The sequence below is a fragment of the Phalacrocorax aristotelis genome, chromosome 2, assembly GCF_949628215.1.
Source record: "Phalacrocorax aristotelis chromosome 2, bGulAri2.1, whole genome shotgun sequence".
Taxonomy (NCBI): domain Eukaryota; kingdom Metazoa; phylum Chordata; class Aves; order Suliformes; family Phalacrocoracidae; genus Phalacrocorax; species Phalacrocorax aristotelis.
In genome coordinates, this window is record NC_134277.1 from 73,452,165 (window position 1) to 73,474,291 (window position 22,127).

General features: G+C 41.5%; 1 protein-coding gene across 2 annotated transcripts in view; it reads left to right on the forward strand.

Moving 5' to 3' along the window:
- The window catches only part of SSR1 (signal sequence receptor subunit 1), a 24,590-nt gene continuing 2,463 nt past the window's right edge, over positions 1–22,127 (forward strand). The window contains exons 1-8 of one of the 2 annotated variants that reach the window (XM_075084096.1): positions 1–224; positions 2,404–2,522; positions 4,278–4,365; positions 4,537–4,799; positions 5,622–5,698; positions 7,379–7,457; positions 8,481–8,574; positions 11,209–12,320. In XM_075084096.1, the coding sequence (XP_074940197.1) occupies positions 140–224; positions 2,404–2,522; positions 4,278–4,365; positions 4,537–4,799; positions 5,622–5,698; positions 7,379–7,457; positions 8,481–8,574; positions 11,209–11,276 (873 nt within the window). In that variant the 5' untranslated portion in view covers positions 1–139 and the 3' untranslated portion in view covers positions 11,277–12,320. Of the gene's footprint in view, positions 225–2,403; positions 2,523–4,277; positions 4,366–4,536; positions 4,800–5,621; positions 5,699–7,378; positions 7,458–8,480; positions 8,575–11,208; positions 12,321–22,127 lie in introns of those variants that run through there. The other variant, XM_075084097.1, reaches the window with a different exon arrangement.

Sequence of the window (22,127 nt, forward strand, 5' to 3'; positions counted from 1 at the left end):
CGGCGGAGCCACGTCCGCTGCGGCGGCGCGCGGGGCGGGGCGCGGCGCGGCGCGCGCGGCCCCGGATGGAGGCGGCCGCCATTTAGTCAGGGGGCAGCGGTGTGGTGAGGGGTGTTGGGTGTGTGTTGGGGTCGCCGCCATGAGGTGTCTATCGCAGCTGCTGGTGTTCGTACTGCTCGTCTTCCCCGCCGCTCTGCTCCTCGGGGGTGCCCGCGGTGGCCCAGGTGAGTAGCGGGGAGGCGAGCGGCTGCCCGGGGGAGGGGGAATGGCCGGTCGCTTCGCGGACCTCCTGCTGAGGGGAAGGAGGCAGCGGGCGCCGATCGTTTATCGCAGTGCCATGGGCGGGTGGCATCGGCTCGGAGCCCTCCCCGCGCTCGGGGGCCGCCACCGGGGCTTCGGTGCTTGGCTCCATTCCTGTTGGGGGCGCGAGGGGCGTCCCGGCCATGCTCCCACCGCGGGCCCCCCATTCTAGGTTTCCCCTCGCGGGCGCTCCGGCAGTGCCGGCTCCTCCGGGCAGGGCCGGACTCTGGCCTCCCGCCTCTCCCGCGGTGTGAGGCGGGGCGCCGCTGTCCCGCTCAAAAAAAAAAAAAGGCAACCCAGAACTCCTCATTTTGAGGAGGTTTTGTGTCTCTGCTCCCGCTGTCGGGGCTGGCCTGTGCAGTGGCTGGGTAGCAGATGCACTGGCTGCCAGTCTGCCTGCACACCTCGCCTGCCCCATTCCCCCCCGCCCCAAAGCGTCCTTCACGCCGCCGAGCCCTGGCCTCAGTTTACATTATAGCGTTATCTGGTTCACGTGATGAAAGTCGCCGGTCCGGTGCGAAGCCTGGAAGGACGGTAGGGCAGCCGCCTCGCCCGGCGCTCCCAGCGGGCCGCGGCACACGCGGTGCCGCCGCTCCTTCCCGCAGCCGGCAGCTCTCCTCCCGCTGCTGCCACATCATCACCGCTCTGACATCCATTGAAAAGGCTCTCAACGAGAGGCCTCGGAGAACGTGCTAGCGCAGTTCCGTGTGCCTGTGCCCTCCTCAGGTGCAAAGGTTTTGATTAAAAAAAAATAATTGTAGACTTAGAAGTTTAGAACTTCGGCAAATAAAATCGCTGTGGTTAGTCTTCGGTGAGATATTGCACGTGGTTGAGCAAAAGTCTTTGAGTGTACCTTCTTAAAGACAGTTGAGAGGAGGGGTTGTATTTGCTTTTCCTAGATCTGACTGACAATCCAGAAGTCCTTAGATATTCTTGTCCTGCTCAGGGATTCTTATTCCTTGTGAAAGTTTTTAAATATTTATTTTAAATGTGTACTCGTGGCAATTAGAACGTTTCAGGCTTGACTAAATCAGTTATCCATTCATTCCTACTCTTTCATTTTGAGAAGACATTAGCTTCATTAAAAGAAAAATATGTAGTTTTCTATATGTTTTAAAAGCTCTTAGCTAGCCTGCATGTGCTTTAAACTGCAAACAGAACTTTGTCCCGTGTCCAATACTTGTATTGGCCAATTAACAACTGTAAATCAACAACAATTAGATATTGTAATATCTCTGCCACATGTTTGCATGTATGAGGCTCGGCTCCATAAAAGCAGAGAGGCAATGAACTATCATATTGTGCTTGTCTTCGAGCCTTGCGCTGGAGCTGTGCTCTAGATCAGGTTTCTTTTCTGACTGGTGTTGTGGTTCTGTTGAACATATGAATACAGTAGCATATGATACTGAGGAGGTCACATTAAAAAGTATTTTTACTGTGTTTTAAAACTTGAATGAAAATAAGTGCAAAAATAATAACTTTCTAGCTACCTGTGAAAGTGTAGTGATCTGATACCAGCAGATGAAAAGAACATGCTAATCATTTACAAAATATTATATATCGTATATATAAATACATAGTGTATGTATAGTAGACATACATACACTACGTGTAGATATGAGAAGTAATGTATTAAACTTACTAGTCTTAGCAGAAACAGTACTTACTGAATTAATTTCCAGGCAATAGCAATCTCTTTCTATTTTCACATGTGTAATGACAGAAAAATTAAAATGTTTTCATACATGGATATTTTCAAAAATTAAACAATAGCTTTTAAGGCAAGTTGGTTGCCTTCTGCGAATTTAAGCATTGCTGTGTGAATGTTGAACTTTTTGTCATCCAGCTGTAGACTTTTTGGTTTTGAACTTACTGGCACATAAGTAAGTAGTTCAGAAGGTTGTTAGAGAAGGAAAAAGGCTGAAAGATCAACACAGACCATCATTTGCATGTGAGGCTTTTGCAACTGAGGCTTCAAAATGTATTTGACAGGTTTTTAAGAAGTTCTTCAAATGTTAGTTTGAAAATTGTACTACAGTGTCAGTTTTCTGTTGATTAACTGAACATTAAGAAGTCTTGTACTTGCATTTTTTTTTTTGGTAGGTTCAGGTTTGCTAGTTGCAGCTCAAGATGCTACAGAAGATGAGGAAGCTGTGGAAGATACTGTAGTTGAAGATGAAGATGATGAAGCTGAAGTCGAAGAAGATGAGCCAACAGACTTGGTAATTGTACATGAGTATTACTTCACAAGTATGAATTAGACCAGAAGTGCTTGAAGCTAGATAGTTTAGATATATTCAAATATGTGCTTAATAACATTGCTATTTCCAAATAGCTGTTTCCAAGTCCCCAGTTAAACTTGGGTTCAATTTGAAGTTTCAGAGGATTTATCTTTTCTTCCTGAATTGCCAGCTGAAAAAACATGTGGGGACAGCCTGATTTCTGACTACCATAGCTGTAATTGACAAAAAAAGAATACCAAGTGAGAGAACCAGAGTCTCATAGGAGCCCCTTGTAGTTCTTTTCCAGCTTAAGCTGCATCTCAGTAAACTGAGAATGATGTTGGGGTATGGGGATATACTTCATCTGCCTTCTCTGCTGTTGATTTTCAAGGGGCAACAGAATCTTAGTTCTTAGTTTAGCTCAGTATTAATTCTGATAACCTGGTTTTGCAGCCTGTTTACACTTAAGACATTCCTAGTCTCTGACACTTGTTGCAGGGTATGCCTGTTAAGCCAGTGGCCTTATTGCTGTTCAGGGTCACTTACTTCAGCTTGACAAAGTGAAATATTTTATGGAGTTATGTGATCTGCTTGTAGCAGTAGAGTATGAGGCTTGGTAATGCTTAGCATACGTAAATTGGTACAAAAATTTCTCACATTTCTGGTGTAAAATAAGAAAGTTTGGGACATACCTAGGAGGAGATGATGTACATAATAAAAATGGAGACGTGGTAAACTGCTCTTTGATTCTATTAGACTTTTACTGAGCTTATGGTTGACCAGCTTTGCTAAGTGGTAGAAGGTATGCTAGGTATTCAGTACTGACAGAACATTATTGAATAACCTTTTGGATTGATTTGGTTTTAGTAAATAGTCTATGACTCAGGTGCAAAACACTACACTTAGGCAGTTTCTTTCATTTGTCACTGAAATAGAAGATGCAGTTTTGCATAGCCTCTTGAAATCAAGAGGCTAGGCGCTCAGCTCTGGTTCACGGCTTCCCTAGGTGGTGGTACATGTACGACTGATCCAGTAGGCTATCCAGTGCTTCATGTGATTGTTAAAGCAGTGAAATCAAATCATCTAACTAACTCAGTTCAGACAGTTCAAAATGGGGTCAGCCTTGTTTTTATTTGGTGGGGGAGGTGGTGATCCCGTGATCACCATGTGGTAAATAAGCCCTTAATGCTTGCATTTGCCAAATTAAAAACTGAATCATTGCAAAGGTGAGCTTGAACAAGTGAATCCATGAACTCGCTTAGTTCCAACTGTCTAACCATTTCCAGCCATACAGAACACTTAACTAATTAAAACTGAATAGAAAGCCTCTATAAACACTTCCTCTGTAGTGAAAGCAGCTCTCATTTGCCTTATGGTTGCCTACAAATTTTGAAAATGCTTGTTTTCTAAATAGAAATAGCTTAGGTGTGAACACTTAGTTTCTATGCTTTTCCTTCCACCCCCAAACAGAGACCTTACTGTTGCTTTCTGATTATAAACCTTTCAATACAGCTAAATACAGGTCAGATTAGTCACTGTGTCTGATATAACAAGTAGAAGGATAAGTGCTAAAAATGATGCCAATTAAATCTAGAGGAAGAATAGACTATGTGCTGCTAATGCTGCAGCAGCAGGAATTGATACTAATAATGGCCATTGTTGCATGCTTTGACACATGGGATTCTCATGAAACAAGCATGGTCTTTGCTTCACTGTTCATTATAGGATTTTTTCAAAAAAAGTCTCTTGTCTTAGACAGAAGAAAAAGAGGAAGAAGACTTGTCAGGAGAACCTAAAGCTTCACCTAGTGCTGATACAACCATCTTATTTGTGAAAGGTGAAGGTAAGAGTCCTGTGTTAATCTACCATCTTTACTGTTGCTTAGACTGTATCAGTGTGTATAAAACAGTGAAGCTGTAAAAAAAAATCTGTTCTAGACATTCTGTTTAGAAACAGGCTAGGTGTGGTGTATGAAGCTTCTAATGGTTGAATATTTTTTTTGTGTGTGTTTTAGACTTCCCAGCGAACAACATTGTAAAATTTTTGGTGGGCTTCACCAATAAGGGTACAGAGGATTTCATTGTTGAGTCTCTTGATGCTTCTTTCCGGTATCCTCAAGACTACCAGTTTTATATCCAGAACTTCACAGCTCTCCCACTGAATACAGTTGTTCCACCACAAAGACAAGCCACGTTTGAGTACTCTTTCATCCCTGCTGAGCCAATGGGTGGCCGTCCTTTTGGACTAGTTATCAATCTCAACTACAGAGATGTAAATGTAAGCCTGATGTTGTAATTCATATCAATCTTTCCAGTTGATGTGGAAACGTGAGGAAGGAACTGCTTAGTCAAGTTACGGCCTCTTCAGAAAGTGAATGCCTTTGTGGTTTTTCAGCAAATCAGTAGATACATAAGCACAGTAAGCTACTGCCTACGTGTTTCACAATAGACACCCATGTCAGCTTAGTTCTGCATATGTTAGACTTAGTTAAGTCAGCAGTGGAAACTAGAATGCCTTTGAACTGTGTAGTAGTGGGTGCTTTTAACAAAAAAAAAAAAACAAAAAACCCTAAAAACTAAAGTTTTCTTCAGGATAACTTAAATTTCACTGTGTTTTTCAAGTTGGGCTTTGCTAACAGACTTAACTATCCACTTGAATCCCATCTGTAGACTTGACTTCAAGCAGAAAAATGGCCAGTAGTTGCAATCTGGAGGAAGACTATCCAAAAGCATAAATGGGGATTAAAATATTAGAATAGGGGATTCTTTTCCTTTTGAGTGCAGGTCAAAGTTTAAAAGGCTTCTGTACCATTTGTGTTTTGATTCTTCTAATAAGAACCCTTAGTATGTAATATCTCATGTTACAGGACATGACATATTTAAGGCTAGATGTGACTTTCCGGCTAATATCAAGACTGTTCTTCGTAGTTGCACCAGAATATTTGCGCTCTTATGTGTTGAGTCAAACTCGCACCGATTATAATCAAGTCTTGAGCAGGAGTTACTTGTATAGTATTTTCTAAGAACATGGAAAAAGATAAACATTTGTGTATGTGTTTGAGAAATGAATTAAAAATGTTATATGGAAACTCTGTTATAGGGCAATGTGTTTCAAGATGCTGTCTTCAATCAAACTGTTACAATTATTGAGAAAGAAGATGGGCTGGATGGAGAAACGTAAGGAGGCTGGAGATTCAAATTTAGTTGGTATACTGGTAGAACAGGTTGTTATTGGTGCCAATGAGAACAGTTATTGTATCTTAGTTTTACTGAATGTTAGGTCTGCTGTGTTTTGCTGATGGTGTAGGAGGCATTTAACTTGTACAATGTTGATAGACTGAAAATATAAACTTTTCCCCAAGTTAAAGTCTGTATTAATACTAGGGATCTTCAGGATTGGTGTTGTGTCAGTGAGCAGTTTACACATCTTCTCAGGGGCATAAGCCTGGAATAGGACCTGATGTTATACAGCTACATAGCAATTCAAAGCTGTTAAGCTTTTGTTATGCTACCGACTTTTTTCCTAAGAGTTAAAGATGCAGAAGGTCCATAGTATTGGGCTGTGGGATCCTACTGTGAAGACTGGAATAACTTGTTTCTGGAGCGCTCCAGTATAACCCAAGATTACATGAACTGAATGATGGAGTTTGAGAGAGAGGAACTCGCACTCATTCTTTGTTGCACTAACCCCTATCTGTAGCAGGTATCTTTCAGGAGTGCTTTTTTTCTGTCTTAAAGACTAAGTACATCTGACATACCTTTTATTTTGCAAGCATATGCTGTGCTGATATGCTTTTAAAATTCCACTACAGTGTTAGAATATTTAAGAGAACGTGTGAGTTAAAACAATCTTCAGAAATAATTGTAGATGATGTTGACTATTTAAATTCTCCTGCCACAGGTAGAAATGGCCTGCTGAGGGAGCTTCCTTTTAAAAGAAGTCAACCAAAAGAAATAGCTGTTGCATTAATGCATATTTCTCAAATAAGTAGCATCAATGAAAGAACAATTGGTTATATGAAAATGTGTGATATTGTGATAAAGGAGTTCTCAAAAGAATTCAAATTATTAGAACTAGTTTGAATTAATGTCCTGTGAGTAGATTATTTTCCTAAAACAGGGATGTTCAATTAAGTCTATTCTGTAATTTAACTCTGTAACTTCATCATAAACCTGAGTTCAGATGTTAAACTTAAAACAGATTCTTTATCTGTAAACTCCTACCTGCTCCCCAAATTAGTTTTTACATATAATGTATGTTTACCTCTTGCAAGTATCAATAGTTATTTCAGGTAGAATTCTTCAAAACAAACCAAAATGCATAGGTTTAAAAAATTGTTTCCATAGGTAGAATTCTAACTGGAACACAGAGCAAGATAAGCAAGGCCTTTCAAAGATCTGTTGCCAATAAATTAGTATCCTAGAAGTACTTGCTTTGCAGTAGTGTACTAAAAGCATATAAGAGATTAAGGGTTTTGCAAGTGGTTAAAGCTGCCACAAATGTAAATGTTACCTGTGACCCAACGTCTTGAAACATGATACTGCAAGAGTTCTTACACTTACTAAATTTCATTAATTGCTTATATCAGTTTCCCAGCTTATACAGCATTTTTCAAATGTTCTGTTAGATTTAGGATTACAGTGTCTGAAACTGAAGTCAGAATAATTAATATTTATTAGCACTTAAGTTTCAGATTCATATTCATTTTTTCCCCTCCACCCCCCCACAAAAGTTCTTGGGAAAGCTCAAGTGGGCATATGGCCAAAGCTAGGCTTAGTTTCTATGCCTCTGTGTAAGCTCTCTTAAATACTTAAATTATTTTTTTAGTTAATGGTTTCTTAAACTGTTTTTTAAAGGATCTTCATGTACATGTTCCTCGCTGGACTTGGTCTACTTGTCATTGTTGGCCTACATCAGTTACTAGAATCTAGGAAGGTGGGTAGTGTGTTTTTTTTCTGTGTACTTGTTATTGCAATACCTTATTGATATGAAAAGAAAGCAATTCAGTAATTACCTCTGGCAGATGATGGTACAGGTAGAACTTCAGAAGATTTACTTTTAGAACAGAGACCTTGGAGATTACTGGGAAAACCAAAGGGTTTTTAAAAAATGTTTGTAATTGGAGACCTTTAGATTGCTTACCTAATCCCCTCTGGGTCTGCTCTTTGGCACCACACTGGAGTGGTTGAATTGGAAGTGTTGATACCTTCCAGTCACTGGATGTGTGCAGCTACTGATTCAATACTTGCTGAGTAGACTTTCCCCATGCTGTCTATTTCTGTCTGCTAGTTTAATCTAGGCCAAACATTGGGGAAAACAGCTGCCTAGTCCTTTATTTAGTTCTTATCAGTGCTTTGCCATAATGTTGATTAGGGCCTTCTGGATTCCATTTATAGTGCTATAACAGCTGAGGGTTGGTTTGTGTAAGTGGTCTGGCAAGTAAAAGCTGTTGAAAGCTTCAGTCACATCTGCATGCAATGCATAGGTTATGTCTTCGTGCAGTCTGGCTTACGATACTTTTGAAGTAGCTTCCCTTGGGAAGAAGTATGGAATGATTATTGTACTTAGAGATATGTTTTGCAAGGTGGCATAAGAGAACATTGTGCTAATCTGACAAAGCATAATGAAACAGGTAATCACAGTGTTTAATTAATCGTCAGCCATTTTTTATAACAGGTATAATGAACTTGCCCAGGCATGTGTGAAATCTTGGTATCTTTGTGTGGAATAAGTATTGCAAGGCATTAGAAGTGGTAATGCCAAGCTTAGGTGGATGAACTGCTAATGGTAAAGGTAGTTAAAGCAAAGCTACAAAGACAGCTTCATACATGGACTAGCCTTAAGTTTGTGTCTTAGTGAAATAATTGCAATTCATTAAATATAGCATTACTAGTTATTTCCAATACTTGTGCTTTCAAAACTTCATGGAAAGAAAAAACTTTTTTCTTGAATTTTCAGAGGAAAAGACCAGTACAGAAAGTAGAGATGGGAACGTCGAATCAGAATGATGTTGATATGAGCTGGATTCCCCAGGAAACTTTAAATCAAATAAGTGAGTAGTCTGCCTTCCACAAACTAGAGCGTAACCAACTTACTAAATCAATTAGTTGTAACTGAATGAGTTGCTGATACCAATTTCTCAGAACAGCATGCATCTCTTCTAGGGAGTAAAAAATTGTCTAAAGCACTGTGCTTAATGATTAGACTATTACATTAGCGGCCTATACTTATGTAGAACAAACTCACTGGTTGATACAATAATGACTATTGGTGACTTTTTCAATTTGTTCTGTAGACTCTTTTTCAACAGTATAAAATCTCTACCCAAAACCTGGATCACAAGGGAGGTTTAAATAGGAGAAAATATCTGTCATCTCAAAGTTTCTGTAAGTTGTTTGGAAACTTGCCTATAGACTGAAGTTTTAAGTAAGCGTTAGAAGTGTGTATTAACTAAAGCCACATTAAGACTTGGTATTAATGTCCTTCACAAGTCCAAAATGACTAAGTTCTAATTGATATCTGAAATGCGAACAGTAAACCCAGTATCTGATTTCTTTAAACCATTTGTGTGTTTGTGGATATTTCTAACTTCTCTTGCTGTTTCTTCTGTTTTGCTTTCCTGTGGCTTCAGTGCAGAGTAGAAGAGGTGAGGCACACTGGTGGTGTAAAGACTGGAAGTGCTTAATGTGTTGTCCATGTGATAATTAGGCATGGATAGAAGTGCAGCTTCCTGCATGCAGTGATTGGTGATGTAGCATGAGCAGTGAAAGGTTACAGAACAGATGCAGGCAACCACATTTTATATACATATAAATTTGTTTCATGTGTTATAAATGTGTGTGGATATATTATTTGTGGTTATATTGTAGTAATGTAGTTTCAGTAGAATATATATTGCTGAAGTACTGGTTCCTCTAACACTTCCACCAGAACCCTTTATCCAAAATGCAGATGCATATCTTGCCTTCCCTGCTACCTTGGTGTAGCATCAAGCTGATGTTACATGAGGGAGGTGGAGGAGCAATCATGACCAGTGGCTGAGCACATCTTGTTTCAGTGAGAAACAAACCTCAGCCTTGGGTATAACAGTATAACAGACAGGTTGATCTTCCTGGGTTGTCTTTATCCTCGGTGAATTCTTCTGCCAGTAGCATTGGCTGGTGTGAGGTGAGAGAGCTTCACTTAAAGCACATCCTAGACAAGAGAAGTGCTTTGAAAACCTCTTGCAGGCACTACCTTCACTTGAAAAAGACTCCTGTTTTGATGAAATAAGCATATTCTGAGCTTTATTCAGTGTAGAGGGCTAGAGGCCTCAGCTCTGATACGAAGTTGTGCCAGGAGTTGATGACTTCACTCTTTTGATTCCTTTACCCTTTTTAACTGTACTTGGGTATAAAGACTGGTGGTTTACCTCTGAAAATGTAAGCTTGCTTGTACACTGTCATTCTGTAAGACACAAGAATGATAGTATAAAATCTAGACACAGGAACTTGAAAAGCCTCAATCTAGTAAGAAAGACTGAAGCTCTAAATGCTATATTTTCCCAAAGAACAAGCTGTCTTTAAATGGGCTCATATGCTGGCAATGTTTGGGTCCTATCCCCCACCCTGTTTTTACGTTAAATAGGTACTCATATCTTAATACCCAAAGTCTAGGAAAAAATGATGGTTTTGTCCTTAATTGTGGTTTTCTTTAACTCCAGGTTAGTTCTAATTAAAACTCTACACTAGAATCTCTTGAAATACATGGCCTTCAAGATCCTCAGAGGTTCTTGACTATCTTATTATAGAAGGACACCTCATACTGTACTGATTGGCTTGTAATGTCATGATGGCTGTTCCTTGTGTTTGCACATACTCTAAACAGTGAAATTATTGGAGATAGTTCTGTTTAAGAAAATGTGCGTTTTTAAGTCAACAGATCCACTTAGCAATCACTTTAGCACTTAATACAAAGCACTGTAGCTTCTCTACAATGTTACAAGGATTGAAATTCTACTTATGTAAGGACCATCATTGTAGAGGACAACTGTAGGCCTGTCAAAGTGTTAAATGTAGGATGATGCTTCTGGCTTCCAGTGATCATAGAGCTAAAGCTGGGTGGCTTCCCTGTATGGGTTATCCAATTACACAGGGACATCTTCATAGTGAAATGTGGATGCTTCCTCAAACCATGTGTTTTCACAAGCAAAACGCTTCTCTTATTTTGTATAAATGTGGAAATATTTCATGCCAGACAAAAGTATCTAAAAGAGGGTCAATCATGTATTCTTCAGGCAGGTAAACTCAAATGCATAATGATCAAAACAATTCATTAACTTTCTAAAAGTGTAATTACTGAATGTGAAACTTTTCTGAACAGCAGAGCATGCAGTTTCATCAGGAGGTGGTATGGGGTTCAGTTTTGGCTTTTTTATTTTCATAACTGTCAAATTGAACAACCCTCACCCTGGAGTTGCATGTTACAGAATAGGAACATGCTTTTTTTGTTACCTTCTATTTAGGATGCTAGTAGTTAAAAAGCCTTAACAAGTTGTCTGAACTGGCTTCTCTGTGGTGATGCATTGCACTAGAAGGGCAGTTTGGCTTGTGTTTGGGAGAGAGAAATATATATGGTCATACGACATAATCTGAAGTAGCTGTAGCAATTCATGCAACTATCTTTTTTTTTCCCTTTTTTAATCTAGATAAAGCTTCACCGAGGAGGTTGCCCTACAAGAGGGCACAGAAGAGATCAGTGGGCTCTGATGAGTAAATGTTAACTACTACAACAGTTGAACCTTTACTAATCCTGCCTGTTTGGGTTTTTTTGGATTGGAGTAGTGCAGAGAATCCATATCACCATCAGGAAAATACTCCTATACATTTGGACTGAACAGATTAACTGAATGGTGTTAATGTTACTGAAAATGCACTTCTCTTTTTTTTGTTAATTTTTGGGGGTGGGGGGAGGAGGTAGCCATTAAGATTTGTGCCTGCGTGTGTAAGCAGTTGGTCTTAACAGAACCATGTTACCTGAAATGTGCCTTTAGAGTTCTTTTGTAATGCTGGCTTGTCATCTGTACACTGTCTTTAAAGGATTTTTCTCCTCCCCCTAATCTGAATGTCTGGTGACTTAAATCTGTCTTGATTGTATCATCTCTGTATCAGAATCTGTATGCATTTTTCTTTTTCAGTAGGTAAGTTTATTCTCTACAGTGTACACACACTGAAGTTTGTGTGTGTGGTCCTATTTCGGTGCCAAGGCACTGATCATCTAGACTTCCGCATAGTTTGCATTCTAAAGGCACAATTGGGTATAGCTGCTTGTAGTGGTAGATATCTTGCTGCTGTTTTGATCTGGGCATGCAGTGACCTAAAAATCTGACCTTACCTGCATAAATGTTAGGAAAACTCTTACACAGCAGCAGAACTTGTGAAGCATGGAATTTGTGTGCTGAATTGGTACTACTACTTTTTTTTTTATACCCAACTTGTTAAATGGTCAATATTGAGTCGTGCCAGCAGCTTAGGTATTCTGATTATAGTGGCAGCTCTGCAGTGTTTACTCAAGAAATTATTGAATAAGCGAGAACAACTTCCCATTAAGTTCTTGGTCCTCTCGCAAAAGCTAGAATGTCATGTGTATCAAAATGTGGACTTTAAGAAAAGCTTTACATGGGGCAAGGACTTCTGCATTTACTGTACACACTTGAAACTGAATTTGAGAAACTGTTGGCTTCAAATCTTCTTAAATGGAAAACTATTTAATTCACCCTTTGCAGTTTTTAAATATCAAACTTCTTTCCTCTGGTCAATACATTGGTCTGAGTTGTTATCACCTTGTTTTTCCTACTAGTAACACAGATGCATATCCATTATTAACTCCATGCTAGTTCAGTACTAAAGCAGAGAAGCTATATGCAATCAAAATGGGATTTTCTTTTGTCGCAGGTACTGAGGTATTGATCCACACCCATTACATCCAGAAATTTAACTGATAGTAAAAAGAGCAGGTAATGCAGGGTGTCAGTTTGCTCCCATCCAGGCACTTGGACAAGGCTTGATTTGCTTTCATCTCAGCTGCATCTCTTCCTGTGTCTGAAGGTTGTCTGGAAGCTTGTTTAGTTCAGGAGGAGGCATTGATATGAGACCTCTGTTTTCTTCTTTTCTTCCCCTTCCTGATCCCCACGTGTGAAAGTGTTCTTAGCTCTACACTTGCTCCGCAGGGACTGAGCTCCTGAGTCAATGAATGCTGAGCAATACTTGCAAATCATGTCACAGTGTGTTTGGAGCGTCTAAGCTCTGAAACTACCTGTACTGGCACTGTTTACTGTATGCTTTGCCAGAATGAACCGTGGAGATGTTCTTAACTCATCCTGCTATGGAAAAGCAACCCTAAGGATGCTTTGTTCAACTTCCTGATAATATAGCTAGCCCAGGCAGAAGACTTGTAATATTTAAGGTTGCTGAATTGTCATACAACTCACTCAAGCAAACAGTTGAGTGACCTTCATAAGAGGTATCGCCACTGAAATTGTATGGAACAACTTTGCCTTTAGTGATGTAATCTGCTGCTGTAGTAGGTTTATGGGCTTATATTCAAGCTTGCATTGATTCAATGAAGTGATTATGTATTCAGTGCTTTGTATACTAAAGCCCTGTAGCTGTTGCAGCACCTGATGTACTGAACTTCTAAGTACCCTCTCTTGGATTATGTCTCTAACCTGACACCAAGAGACTTTTTTTCTCCACCTTCTGGTTATTGGCAATCTTAAATTGTATACTCTAATTTGCCAGGATAGGAAGGGGGCTGATGATGAGAGCTGCTCTAGATACAGGAGTACTCCAGGAAAAAAGACAAAGGATCAGAACAGAGGACACTGACTTGTAGTATCCTAGTTTTGTTTGTTCAGCTAATTAGTTTAGCCCTTACTGATTGGCAAGTTTAGAATCTTACACTGACTGGGACTTAAGCTGAAGGACTGAAGTACTGTTAGAAGTAGGTATCTGAAAGTTTTAGCTTTCGTCTCTGCAGTCAGTGGTTAATATCCAAGTGCTTAAGCATAAAAGAATCGAAGAGACAGTTTAGCAACTTGCATAGGAGCAAGCAATGGGAAACTCCTCAGTGGTACCAAAGCTGTCTTTCTGATCATGGGACTTGGCATTCACTGTGGTGGCTCGGAGTAGCTTTCTCAGCCAGAAGCAGCTCATAAGAACTGTGGTTGGCAGTCAGCTACTGTTTGTGATAAATGAACAGTTCTGAGTTCCTTGTTTCTGATTAGTTTGCTGTAGTTGAAATTTAGCAATAACATTCCAGTGTGTAGTGGTAATTGAACTTGGGCATCTCTTACATTATTTCTAGTGAATAAGCCAGTCAGTCTACTACATTCAGGCTTCTTCATGGGATAATGTAGTTGTTGCTTTATCCTGTTCGTTAACTTCTGTTCTGGTACTTGAATTTCCTACTCAATTTATAAATATGTACAAATAGCACAGTGTTGCAGGTATGTTATTGGATATCATTATCACCTGAGCAGGGTATAGTTTCATTGACTTTAAGATGGAACAAGTGGCAATTCTGCCTATACCACCCCTTTCTGTGTGGTAGCACAGGCATTTGTATAATCTGGCATTCTTACCAGCCTAGTTTTCAGTAAGCTTACTATCCTTCCACAAAACTGCTCATGTGAGGTTATGAGAAGAGGAGCAAGGACTGTGAAAGATTGTGGAGTGGGGGTTCTTCCTTATTAATAAAAGATGCTAAAATGGTTTTGGGTCACAAATAAGCTATAGCCTTAGTGTGAAGGACCACTTAATTCCTTTCTCATGGCTCCTTAACTGATTAAAAAAAACTGTAAGGACTTACTGCACCTATAGAGTCATTAAGAAACTGCTTTAGAGTTCATGTCTACAGTGGTAGCAAAGCATTAATTAGCTACATGTGATACTTGTAGCTGTCAGTATGTTGTCTGCTTTGTGACACCAGTTCATTTTTTTCTGGTATCATATTTTCTGAGAAAGAGTGGATGCTGTCAGTATCATCTTTATTCTTCATGTACAAAATAATTAAGTTATAGGCTATGGAGAGGAATGGAGCAGACTAGTGATGGCAGTGCTGCTGCTTTTTTCAAGAGAGTTATGCTGAACATCTTCCTTACCTTGGAGTGGATATAATCAAAAGCATCACTCACTGTTTGTTCATGGAATGCATGGTGCAAAACAAGATGTTCCAACTGAAAGCTCTGAATTTGGGGAAGCAGCAGGAAAGTCAAATACTAATGGAGGCTGGCTGTCCTGTTCTTAAGTGTGCCTGATGTACTGAGCAGCAGTTAAGAGTATGTTCTCTTTTCTTCTCCAAAGGAAGGACAGTACCTACCTCATAGGGGTGACAAGGGCTGTTTCAGGAATGTTTTGAAGTTACTTGAGACTTCCACAATACAATTCTGTGGAGATTGTAAGACATAGCACTTGTATAACTTGATGGTAACTACGTAGATTCATGTTGTATCAGTTTAATCCCCTCACTGAAGAGAATTTAGCAGCTTTACACCAAGACTTAAATACACAGAGGAACTGCATTTAATGTGAAGAGAGCAAAGCCAGAAAGACCTTTCAGTTTCTGCAAGAGTTTATAGCTGGGCTAAATAACATTGACACTTTTCCATTTCTCTTTAAATTTTCCCAGGGATTGTTTTTAATCAGGTGATTGTAGATGTTTGTTTGTGTAGATACAATCAACAGTCAGTTTAAGAATGACTGTTTTGGATGATTAAGTTCAGATGATGTACTGCAACTGAAATGTTAAATTAACATTTACTTTCTTACCTGCTGACTTTCATTTATAAGTGAGATCAGATCTCTTGAAAATGGCTGCAGGTTTTTGTAAACTTGTTTTTTTTTTTTCCTCTTAGCATTGTGTAGGTTGTTTGTTTTTTTTTTTTTTAAAATAAAGCATGAGTATGGCACCAAAAAGCCTGAGTGGTATGCTGGTGCTCTCTTTCTTGATAAGCAACCTGTAGTAGCAAATATGCAAAGAGTGAAAACATGCTATTATTAAAAAGCTACTTTTCTACAAGTGTGTTTGGAATGGGAATAATAGCAAGGAAGTATTCTGTGATGTTTTGGATAATGGACTAAGATTAATCTTAAAGTACCTTATCAGAATAAGGGAGGGCCCTGGGAAAGTGTTCAGTAAATTCTTGAATCCTGATCTGTTAAAACTGAGCCATAGTCCCTATGTTTCCAGAAAGAATAACCTATTGTTAAACTGTGGACAGCATGAAAAGGATCTGTTAAGATGCTTAAACCTGAAGCACAAGGTTGTAACAAGGCCAAATCCCTATAGCTTTAAAGGGCATGCCATTGTCTGACCAAGCAAACAATATCCAGGCAGTGATCTTGGAAGCAGCAGTTCAAGCAGGTGTACTGTGTCCAAACAGAAGGTAAGACTTGCTGGGAAAGAGCTGAAAAAAGCGTAAGTGGCTTAAAATAAAGGATGCTCAGGCTTCTGTATTTGTGAACTACATCCATGGATAAATAAGGGAAGAGTTAAAAGCAGATATGTTAAGATGCATTTTTAACTCCCAAAGAACATAGAAATAACTCTCAAATTTGAAGTCTACCTCATTTTTCACTAAAAGGGTCATAGTGGATTTTTGAGACTTCATATTGGTCTCTGTGCTTTTGAAGGTGGTCACTGCAGTCTAATTTCCATAGTATCTTTCTTTTCCCCTCATGTTGGTAGTCTTGACTATAAACTCATATTAAGAAAGATGCAGTAAAGTGTCAGCATTACAACATTCCAGTCCCTTAACTGGTGGTAGAAAACTGAAACTTAACCTGTCTTTCCTGATCACTTTTGGTATGTTCAGCTTATATTGAAACCCCAGCTTGTCCTGCTGTAACTGAGTTTTCCCTGTGCTGCTTAAATTCACATAAGTTACAGTTTCTTTAAGAGTGGAGTCTTTCACATAGTGAAGAGAATACTTGGGAGTTAACCTACGTAGCTATACATGTGTCTGAACAAGAGACATTTCCAAGGCAACCTCCGTGTGTAATCTAGTAAGACAGATACAGACCTGCCATACAGGGCCTGGGTGGAGCTAGGCAGCATAGTTTTCACTTAGATGAAGCAGCGTTTGTGGACCATATGTGATTAAAGCATTTACCCTGAAGATAATGTACAACCTGAGGTTCACTAGATGGAAATAACCACAGCCAGTAATACCAAAAGCTGCCAGCTGAGGGATCTCCCAAGCCAGTGACAGCTGCTTCTTCTAAGAGACAAGCGTAAGAGAGCTTTAGTTCCTTCTCAAAGACGAGCACCTAAATGGATGGGTGAGAGCAACTGTGTCTGGCTTTTCTTAGCAAAGAATGCTTATGTCTTTGTCACTGAAGTAAGTCTAAGCGCTGCATTCTTCTGTGCTTTTAATAATTGATACTGTGAAACTTAAACTCTGAAAAGCTGTAAATGCTAGTGTCTTGTATTTGCTTCCAAAGTCAAGGCTATAGGCACCTCTAGGGTCAGCCTAAGGTGTTGCAGAAGCAGGGATAATAGTGATGCTGCATATATGCTGCCTCTTTGTCAGCTGCTTTCCTGGTCCTAGGCTCCTCAGCGAGGCTTCCTGCAGTTTAATCTAACTTCAAGTGGGCCTTTTAGCTCCATGCACACCTTGACCATGTTCAGGCACAAATAGGCCTGCATTCTCTCTTCAGCTGAAATACTTTTCCATGAAAGCTGAATCGGAGTCCAGCCCATCCAGAACACTTAAGGATGCTTCCTTGCATGTGCCTGAATCCACAGCACTACAGAAGCAAGTCGTGCACAGGGCCTTGCCATGACAGCATGCTGGATCCCAGCTTGCACTGGCACATCCACCAGCAAGCCTCCAAGAGAGACAGAAAAGAAAGAACAGTTTTCCTCAGCAGGAATCTACACAGGAAGCAGGAGAGTCTAAAAATAACTCTTGCAGGTTTCTTTTAGAAAGGAAAAGCTAGAATTTAAATAGCATCTGATGACTATTACATACAGTATGTCAAGCATTGTCACCAAAACAACAGGTTATAATTAGAAGCAAGTGTAAATACCCTAACAAACTTGATTATGAAGTGCGTTATATTTTCCTCAGAGCCAGTTTTTAAGACTTTGTTAATGCTGGTTCTTTGTAATAGGATTGGTTGGGCAAAATGTCATTCCCAGCTGTGAGACACTAACAGGTTGCTACTATAAGCAAGCTGAAACGTGGGAGGCACATCTTGCCATCAGGCACCACAGGAACAGCAGCCTTTCAGAAAGAAAACCCAAATGAAATAGGATTTAGCGTGTATTTTAAAAACCATGCTACACCAGGACCATCCCCTTTCTGATGTTAGTAGCAATCTGAGAGGCTGGGGTACTGCTGCGTCCTAGTGCCGCTGCCCCTGGCTGAAAGGTGTGACAAGGATGAGGTACCAGTTGCAGTCACACAGCCAGAACTATCACTGACATCAGTCGTAGCATCATTCCGTGCTCGTACAGGGCAAGACGTTCCCTCGAGGTCCCACTGGGACTGAACTCCCTCTGTACCTCACTGGGTGTCCTTTACTGGTCCTTTAGTTAGGTGCAGCACTCTGGTTACTCTTGTTTTCCTTTCGTGACAATCCCCAAGGGCCATCACCCGTCATTGCTGTTTTGCTGAATTTGTAGATTTGCACCGAAACAGATGTCACTGATTCACTGCAGCAGTACTAAGCACAGGCTGCCACAGATCTGTTGACAAACTGCAAAATGTCCCAAGCTGCCAATCAGTGAAACACTGCCACAGGGACCCTGGGAGGAGCTGCTGTCACTTCTAATTAAGTGTTCAAATTAAGTACCTTCATGTTTAAGCAGGTGTTTTACAGCTGCTAAGGAGAATATTTCAGCTCAGGAAGAAAAAAAAAACAAACCTCAGAACTGTTTGAGATGTGTTCACCAAAGAGTAATAACCAAATGCATTAAAAGCAGGGCGCGGCTCTGCGCCCTGTGCACCTCATGGTAATGTACTTTGGCACAGGTTGCTCAGTTCTCCAGCTCCCTTCCTTTCCCTTACCTACAACCCCGGCGAGCTTTTCTAACCAGGTCAGCGCCGATTCTGGGTTTCAGGTAGCTGTGCTAGAAGGCCTCTGTGGTTTCGACTCCAAAAGATAATGGCAGATAAAGATCCAGACAGGAGATCAAAAGTCAAACTTGCTATGTTGTGGTGCAGCCTTCTCATGGATTGCTGTGTACACACCGGCAGCTTGATACTTTGATTTTCTCCAGCTGTGGAGTGTAATGGACTTGACATAGTACGTAACCTTGAGGCCTGTAAAGCTTTAGTCATAAGCACCTTGAAGGCAATGGATGAAATGGTGTTAAATATCCTGCCACCAACAGGGACTCACCAGCAAAGTGAGCAAATGTATGAGGATTGTATCCTGCTCAGCAGCAGCGCACGAGATCCCTCCACCCCAGCTGCTACCTGGGAGCCCCACGCATCAAGCAGGGCTACACTTCAGTGGTAATAGAGGAAAATGGCAACAGAAAAGGTTATGTTTTTTATTTATGCCAGGTTTTAACCAGTCACTTTTCCATTCCCAAGCACAGGCCACGTGGTAAAGCCCGAGTTGCAAACAATTGGGAGAAATATTTGTCAAAGCGAGCCCATGTGTCGCAACTAGCACTGCCGCCACCCTAAAATAAAATACAAATACTTCCTTTGGGTGAAGATACATTAAAAGTCAGATGCAGCTCATGTAAAACTACAAATCTAGTTGCAGATCTAAGCCGTTGTCATCCTCTGTACAATCAGATAACGGGAGATGGGAGGAAAGGTTAACACACCAATTGCTTTAGTTACCCAAGCATAACTCATCCCCGCACCACACGGGACCAGTTCGTTGCGTACTCGCTGCGGAGGGGCACGCTTTGCTGTTCCATATCACAGCAGACCCACCGACCCCTCCGGCTGACATTTTGTCCTAACCTTCGCACATTTTTATGAGTCGCGTGGCCACCCTCCCTGTGCCGTTAGAGGCTAAAAATTACCAACGGAAAGTCAGCCCACAGCAGAGGTGGCCTTTACCACATTAACCTCTGCCTCTGAGATTATGAAAATAGATCAGGCCTCTCATGATGAAAAGCCTTTTCTCCGGCAAACATTTGTCTTATTTACAGCCTCCTATTAACTGATGTTTGTAAACTGCTTCACAACCCTTTGCTGAAAGACCCTAGAAAAGTTCAAACGCTTTCACAACAGCGTATTCCAAACGCCCATCATCCAGTTTCCTCATACACTCCTGGCAGTTTTCCCTGCCAAACCAGAGATGAATCTGGCACGGGAGAAGTAAACAACAAGCACAGCATAGGAGAAAGCTATTTTCAGTTCCTGCTACTGGAGAGGATTGCTACAAGGTTTCCGACCACATTACGCAGCAAGGCTCGGTGAGCCAGAGCTTCCCACTTACTAGTATTTAACATACGAAAAACTCGAGCTTCCTTTGAACGCGTTTCTTTTTTGGGCTGAGAGAGGACTTGAGAACTAAAGTAGGAGGCAATGCTAGAATTTTTGGAAAGCCTCACCTCTTCAACCCCATCTTTACTTAGTTTCAGCTCTATGGGGCTATTTCAGATGCATCCTGACATGAAGGCATCTTGGCCCCTTACCTAGGAATACTCTGAAGGTTTTCAGTTCCCTTGAGAATTCAGCCAACTTCTTCCTTGGTCAGGCACCCCAGTAACACTGTGGCACATGTGTGCAGATTACATGTCACTTACCTGCAGTGACACACAGCCAGCAACAGTGAGGTAGGTAGATGTTCCTGCATCTGTGAGGTATCCCATTCTGTGCAGTAACCTGCCATCAGCTGGTGTCACTGCTGCCTTTGAGCGGGCCAACTCCCCTCTGCCTCACCACTGTCCTTCTCCCAGGTATCAACGCACTTGATTTCTTTGAAAAAAAGAGCTCTTAATGGAAAAATTATTTAATAAATATCTTTTTACAACACAGCACTGCTGCCACTTCAGCAACATGCAAACACAGCACTATTCTCCTTGTCCACATCCTATCCTTCACCCCACCCCTTGCTTTAAATGGTCCTCACTGCCCAGGTGAAGCCACTGATGGGCCCTGGCAGCACATGGGTTTTCTTGCAGCCTTTACACCTGGAAGAGGTGCAGCTGGTGAGATCCTAAAACACCAAATAATTCTGCCCCGGGGCATCCTCTCTGCTGTGCCCCCCAGTCCTCTAGTAAGTCCCAAGCAATCATGCACGTGGCAGGACAAGTGAGTCCGTAACTTTTCATAGGACCAAGGGCGGACACTACTAGTGTCTGACACCTGCTCAACACATAGGAGAAACACCTTGTGCTTACTTGGTATAAATCGTCCTTTCAGGACTGGTGAGAAGGGGTTAAATCACCTAAAACTGCATTCCCAGTAACACTCTCCTCAGCTGAGGTGATGAAGAAAGACACTAGCATGGCCATGTTGAGAAAGGCCAAGAGCTTCAAACATGCCAAGTGCAAGTGTGTCTGCAGGACACGCTTCAGGCTCTGGAGGGGGCTGCATTAACAAAACATGCTTCCTGTTAACATTCTTACTTCAAAACCAGAGGAACAGACTGTGACCATATACCTCCTCAGCAGAGGTGTTGCCTTAGGAATCCCAGCTGTGCTGAACCTCCTGTCATTTTGGGATATTTCCGTTTTCTCTAATCCTGCGATCCAGCATGGCACTAATTGCCCAGGACTAGGGAAATCCTGTGATCTGGCAGGAAATCTGCAGGTATCAGTGGTCACCGGTTTCCACGCAGCGGCTACAATAGGCTCCTGGATATTTTGTTTCCCCTGTTGCCTGCGTGTGCATACGAAGCCATGGGGCAAGGCGGGCAGCTCCAGTGTGGGGCTGGAGGCCAAACCCGAACCCAGGAACTCCAGAGCATGTCCAGGACCCAAAGTCCAGGGATCACCAGAGAGACACGCTGCTACCAATCTGCAGTACATACATAGCCAGGCAACAGCTCATCACCCCAGGCCAGCCACAGCACAGGCAGATGGAGATATCTCACCGAATAATGTCATCCCGCTAGCAGGCTAGATACATACCTTTTCCCACCCACACACATTCTTTCCCCATCCCCAAACCTTGGATCATTTTTTTCTGAAACATTCAGCTCCTCGCTGATTTGAAGGAGGTTTTCAAAAGCCCCAAGCCAAAATGTGGCTCGTCCACTTCCCTTATTTAAACAGATGGAGACCAAACCCCAGCATCTTCCTTATTGCCTGTTCTGCTGTTGCAGCGAGCCTCTCCCCTGCACAGGTGGTTACAATTACTGCTAAGGAAAGGGACTGGGGAGGAAAAGCACTTCACACAGCTCCGAGGTTGGAGAGCTCAAGTGACCCACGTCACCAGAAGATACTGGTGCATTGTACAGGTTTTACTCGCTTTCCTCCCTTGACATTGGCTGCTCAGGTACCCAAGTCCTGGGTGGTCCATTTTTCCACAGTCCAGCAGTTAAGCAATCAAATCAAAAGCGTATCTCCGTCCTTTTCTTTTCCTGCATTATCAGAGTGGATGAGAAAAGATGGTGCCTCTTAGACTGACGCACAGAAAGTGGCAGTTAG